A 6189-nucleotide genomic window follows, 5' to 3' on the forward strand; every position below is an offset into this window, starting at 1 on the left:
ATTACAGAGGGGAGGCTGTAATCAGAGAGCTAGTGCTGTTGGAAAAAATGAAAGTGACAGAGTAATGCTCGTCCCTTCCCAAACAACTATGTAAGTCCTGCACCCCCCTGTATGAGGGGACTAAAGGGAAGCTGCCTGGATTCAAAGAGACTTTTAACTGTACATACGTGTATCTGCTCCTTCTCCTGTGTGCTGGCAAGATAAGACGTGGTTACAAGTTGAATGCAGTGGAGAGGAAATTGTCAAATACTTTTGTTGCTTTTGCGTCAGAGCAAAGTCCAGATGTTTTTATTTGGTAACATGAAAGCTGAAGACCATTTGGGGATCAAAGATCAAATCTTTTCTTTGCCTTTCAAAATAGCTCAGTGTTCTTAAAATGACATACAGCTATTCCCTCATGATCACTCAGCTCACATCAAAAAACTGTCACTGTAGACTCATCAGTCGGTCTTTAGTCTCTACGTCAGTGTGTTGTTATTGTGATATATGCTTCTGTCATGAATGGGTGGTGCAGTTCAGAAGTGTATCCACAAGCACGAAGGCATTAAAACAACACTTTCTGGTGTCTCCTGTGTGTATTTTTATTCCACTGCACTAACAAAGCTTCTTAAACACTGCAACATCACAACCTGTCGTTATTTACAACAGAACTGTGTTCTAATGTACCAGCTAAAGTTGCAAAAAATAACCTCTTGTTACCAATTTTATGAGTCTTTTGGGACATCTGTGACCAGAAAACCAGGAATAAAAGAGAAATGGAGTACTACAGATAGAAAAGAAGATGTAACAGGAAAGAGAGTTAAGAAAAAGAGAAGGGGAAGATGAACCAGAGAAAAAAGCAGTTCGGCTACTTCGAATATCTCTTGTAAAGACTTGAGCTGTGAAGATTAAGTTTATAAAATTATAGATAATATGGATGATTCTTTGATACTGCTGCTGCTCATTTGATTCTTTTGATCATTTGTTCTCTGTGTCAGTGTCGGTTCCTCTTCTGCATTTTCTGCCCCCTCTAATTACACTGATAGCATCTGACAAATAGAGACATCACAGTGTTGGTGGTGGGTGGCTATTTACAGAGAGGACACACACACACACACACACACACACACACGGGCATGTATGTTGTCAGCAGCACCTGCTCCTGGTCTTGACAATGTGTGGTCATTATTTATGGGTCTGGCCTGAGAAGGAAGAGGAGAAATTCAAATAAAACCATGACACCATACTGGTTCCCTATTTGTTTTGTTAAATGAAAAGGAGAAAAGCTCCTTCTTTGTTCTTATTATATCTATGATAAAGCAAACATTCCCTATAATCTACCATGGCGTACAGTTCAAAAGCAAACTGTTCATGGTAAGCAGAGTGACTTCTTCTTTGTGACTTGTTTCATGGAAAAGCTGGCAAATATGCAACAAAACAAAACAAAACCAGAAAATACATTTAGTATTAGAAATTATATGCGAGTCTATGAAGGAATTTGCAGGAGAAGAGCCTTCAAATCTCTACGCAGACACACATAAACTGCCTGCCTACCTGCCCTTCTGTCCATCTACCTTCAGCACGGAGCGAGCAGCAGTATTGTGTGTGTCCTCCTCAGATTACCTCCCTCCAACAGATCCCTGTCTTAGTAGGAAAGGACATAAATAAATTAGAGGTCAGGCTGAAATTTCCTTGTGAGAACATCTGGCTCAGTCGACTCGCTCCGCGTGTGTTTGTCCTGAATGTTTTTTTTCCCAGAGAGGTGATGGCCCAAAGGGGAGAGAGACAGACAGACTGGGGTTGGGGGGGGGACATCTGTAGGTGTGCAAAGATGACTCACGAGGGAATAGCACATGCTACAATGCCAACTCATAACATACAGGCAACTCCCCAGTGAATTCAACCCCTTTCAGTTCTTTGTTTTTACCTTATAAGGTGACCGAAAGTGATGGCTGAACACAATGGTTGTTTTAAAACACTGAAGAAAATTCAAACCTCATGCTAGCTCAGTCTCAGGGCCTCAATTTACTGTCAAAGCCTTCGCCTCGCTGGCCTGCATAAAGCAAGCTGTCAACGTTTGAGAACAGAAAATAATAAACAACAAAAATCTTCTTGGTTTCTTGCATAACTGAAAATTTAGTGATATTGTACTTCAAAAGACAGCTGCTCTGTTCAGATTGATTTGTATTATTGAAAAAAAACAGCATTACCAAGAAAGAGCACTATCTTCCCTGCTGCACCACCTGATACCAAGGGCTAACTCTCGAGACACTACAGAGCGAGGGACATTGAGAAAAACAAGGGCACAGAAGAGAAAAACTAGATGGGTGGTCTTGGTAAGAGCACAGAGATGCAAATACACCCTTAAATGTAAAACAGAAACAGGTAGAGAAAGTCGCATGACAAGAGAGAAAAGGTGAGCTGAGAAACCGACACACTTGACAGAGAAAAATAAGATGCGAGAGGGAAAGAGAGACAGGAGAAACAGACAGTTTGTGGAAGGAGGGAGGAAAACAGGTCTAAGAGCCGACAAGGTTATCTAGCCGTACGTGTGCCAACAGTTCTCTCTGAAAGGACCGGCCTGTCTAAATGTCAACACGGCCCAGAGTAATGAGGATATGCGCTGAATACGATATGCAGTCAAGAGATATGAGAGAGACACAGACTGAGACAGGGCAACAGGGTCATTTACACCAGCGGGTGTCATTAATACAGCAGCGCACACAGGAGATGTTAATCACCAAGTAGAGCAATCCATTGGAAACAAGTACAAGCAACAAGTGACATGAAAGTTTTGGCAATGTCAAGTAGATAAATCATTGTTGATAAAGGATTCCAGAAAACATCTGAAAATAATATTGTACCTTCCTGCATTCATGTATTTTGTCCTTTTAGATAAATACAATAACTGAAGAACAAAACATGAACTATATCTTCTATCCATCACTCTTACGGCCTCTGACAGTCAGCCCATCTTCTATTACCCCTATAGAGTGCGCATATTAGGAGTTTTTGGCCCTATGAACAACTACTGGTTTTGACTTTAAACTCAGAGCTGGTTCTTTAACACCACCTGCAGGAATGTCTTTGTTTCTACAACTAAACATTCAACAGCAACTAAATGCGATGATGCCTGATAAATTGCTGCAGTTGATGTTAATAGACTATTACAGGGGCTAGGGCTTGCAAAGGAGGAGAAAATGAAATTGACACATAGCTGGTTTGAATTAATCATTAATGAAAAAGGTTGGTGTATAACTGAAGTTTTAATTAAACTAATGCATCTACAGCCTCATCAGTGGGTGATCTATCCTTTAATGTGTGCTCTGTGATGACTGATGAGTATAACACGTCTGGACATGAGTTTATATTTTCCTTTATCTTTTTGAACACTGACTTGAACACGGGCTTATGTATGATGAACACTCCTATCTCCTATATGTACGGCTCTAAGGGCCTCTTTATCAGCAGAGTCAGGAGGTGAGACAGATAACCACGGAGGGTCTCGCTTAATGTGATGCTATGAACGTACACTCATGTAATAACCCTAAGTAGCTAAAGAAAAAAAAAGAAAGACCACAGGATTAGACCGGAGTGTTTGCTTTCCCCCCTCTAATTTCATAATAACACATAATATGTTTTACATGTCAGTATGTTCCATCTATAAAGACTGATTTTAATAGTCTGAAATACAAAATGTTAAACACACAAAACACATAGACGACAAGTCAATACAAGAATGTTGTATAACTGCGTTTTGGGAATGTTTTAATTTAGAAACATAATAAACACAACCAATGACATAACATTTTACATATATGTACCTAAATAAGGCAATGAACAGCTGTCCTTTCATTCACAAAAAAAGATTAAAATATAGTTTGAAGTCCTTCATTTTAGTACATTCTAAAGAATAGGCTGTTTAAAAGAATATCTACATGATACAGCAGAGTGAGAAGGCTCGCCAAGATTTACAAGTTTCTCTTCATTGCAGCTGTCCTAGGTTTACAGGCAGCATTAGAAACTAAAAGACGCTTTAGAGAGTAAGGCCTTCAGGAAACAATCTTGTGTTATTGTGTAATGTATCATGTGTGTTGGCACAAAGGAAGGCCGTAGCTGGGCTGTGAAAGTGCAGGATTCTTACAGAAACTTTATCATATAAATCTCCAAAGAGGGAAATTTATACAACAAATAAAAATTGAAAGCCATGTCCACATTCAGCAAAAATGATTTAACAAGTCAGAGAAACAGTTATCCTGATTTCACCTGTTGAGGAATGCTGTGGTATGATCCCCTTTGGACGTGACAAGGCTTGCCACTTGTGCATGCTTATTATGCTTATTAGTTAAATAAAACTCAGATTTGTACAATGATTGGCCTGGATGCTTCTGTACACCGCAGAGTAAGTGGTCAGCAAAACCTTTGTCAAGCAAAATGACGGGGTGGTAGGTAGTTGCGGGAAGTGGTTCAGGCATAGAGAGGCTGATAGCCACTCCTCCGGCTGCCAGATTTACAAGTGATCACACACACGCTCAGCATCCCAAAGAACTGTAACAGGAAAGATAAAGGTCATCAGACACAAGTTCTCAAGATTTATTTGCTGAACGTGAGAAAACAGGCTCAAGTATTACACTATATTTGAACAGGTTATTCTTCAATCTATACCGTTTGAGGTAAGATTATAAATTAAGCAGAATTACAAAGTATGGGACAATCAGGAGGTCATTCCATTCAGATATTTTCCCCTTGTAAAGGCATTCTCTTGAGTTCAGCTTTCTCACAAAGCTCCCTTTGAAAAGAACTATTTAATTGTAAAAGTGTATAAATACTGAAATGGTTGTCAGGATACCACACTGGCCCTTTTCTATTTAAAAGATGGCTATCGTACTTTTATACAAGTAGATTTATATTAAAGTTATTTCATCCAACAGTACTCCAACTCGGTTAGGAGTCTAACATGTAGTGTACTATTTATTTTCCCTAAAAGATACATAATCTGTGGTACCAACTGACATGTAGCTCACTGCATGGTGATAACAGAGAGCAGGATGTACAGGAAGGTTCATTCACTGCTGCTAAACTGTACGTGACTGTCTTTACCTTGATGATGGCGAAGCCCAGAATGACCAGCATGGCGTAACCCAGCACATCCTGTAGGAGGCGATTCAGCTTGGACTCACAACCCTAAAATGTGTGCACAAGTACAGTGAGTGCACATAGATAGGAAATGTAGCTCTTGTTTTATTGCTTCAGGAGGTGGGAGACCATTTGATTCTTTGCTGTGTGCTTGTGTATGACTTACCTCGATGTTAAGCAGGTCTGGTTGATCCAGTCTGCCAGTGCACTGTGTGCTGGTGCTGTTTTTACAGCACGACAGAGGCACTGTGTTGTTGTGGGTGCTAAACCAGGTAGTGTTGGACCAGCTGGTGTAATTTCTGACACCACAGCACTGCAACTACACCGGGACAAGGAAAGAACAGACAGAGGCTTTAACAGAGAACTCAAGGAGTCTGAAGAAATAACAGTGAAGGAAAGAAAAGGAAAGAGTGACACTGTATGAAAAGGAGTTAAAAAAACCTATGATTGTGAGATAAATTAACAGGTAATTTAGGGATGTGTGAAGTCTTTTTTATTTCTTAACCTGCACACACTTTCACTTCTGTGAACAATTTCCTGCATTTACCAGAATGACTTGACAAACCCAGAGGCGTGAATCTGGTGCTTTACGTGTATGTAGTTGGAAAGCACAGTACTCATTTATGGATGGTATATTTTTTATTTGTCTGTATTGTTTCTCACGGTTAATTTTAGCTATGCTACAAATACCATGATGTATTTGATATAACTTGACAATCTTCCATCAACAAACTGCAAAATTATTATAAGGATGAATATTCATTTTACATTCATTCCCACACTTCTTCTTGCATTAACACAAAAGAACATTCTGAAAAGGAAAATCATCTGTTATATGGAAAAGATGACCCAACAGGTTGAGGCCCAGAAATGTGTCTCATTTAATTATTATCCAGACTTTAACACAATTATTATTAATTATTTTAAAAAAGTAGAAGTTATATAAAATCCCAATATGTGTTCTATCAGCTCTGTTATCCACAGGAATGATAACACATCACGAATAAAATATACAACATACTGTGTTTTAGCTGTTGCTACCAAGATGCCCCCCCCCCCCCCCCCCCCCCCCCC

The 6189-nt window shown here is 39.6% G+C and overlaps 1 protein-coding gene across 1 annotated transcript in view; it reads right to left on the bottom strand.

The window, feature by feature from the left end:
* Positions 1–3719: 3719 nt before the first annotated feature.
* The window catches only part of tspan36 (tetraspanin 36), a 6307-nt gene continuing 3837 nt past the window's right edge, over positions 3720–6189 (bottom strand). Inside the window, exons 5-7 of the mRNA XM_046036074.1 lie at positions 5282–5434; positions 5080–5163; positions 3720–4527 (exon numbers count right to left, since the gene is read on the bottom strand). Coding sequence (XP_045892030.1) covers positions 4447–4527; positions 5080–5163; positions 5282–5434 — 318 coding nt within the window. The 3' untranslated portion in view covers positions 3720–4446. The remainder of the gene's footprint in view (positions 4528–5079; positions 5164–5281; positions 5435–6189) is intronic.

Source organism: Micropterus dolomieu, linkage group LG21, assembly GCF_021292245.1.
Source record: "Micropterus dolomieu isolate WLL.071019.BEF.003 ecotype Adirondacks linkage group LG21, ASM2129224v1, whole genome shotgun sequence".
Lineage (NCBI taxonomy): Eukaryota > Metazoa > Chordata > Actinopteri > Centrarchiformes > Centrarchidae > Micropterus > Micropterus dolomieu.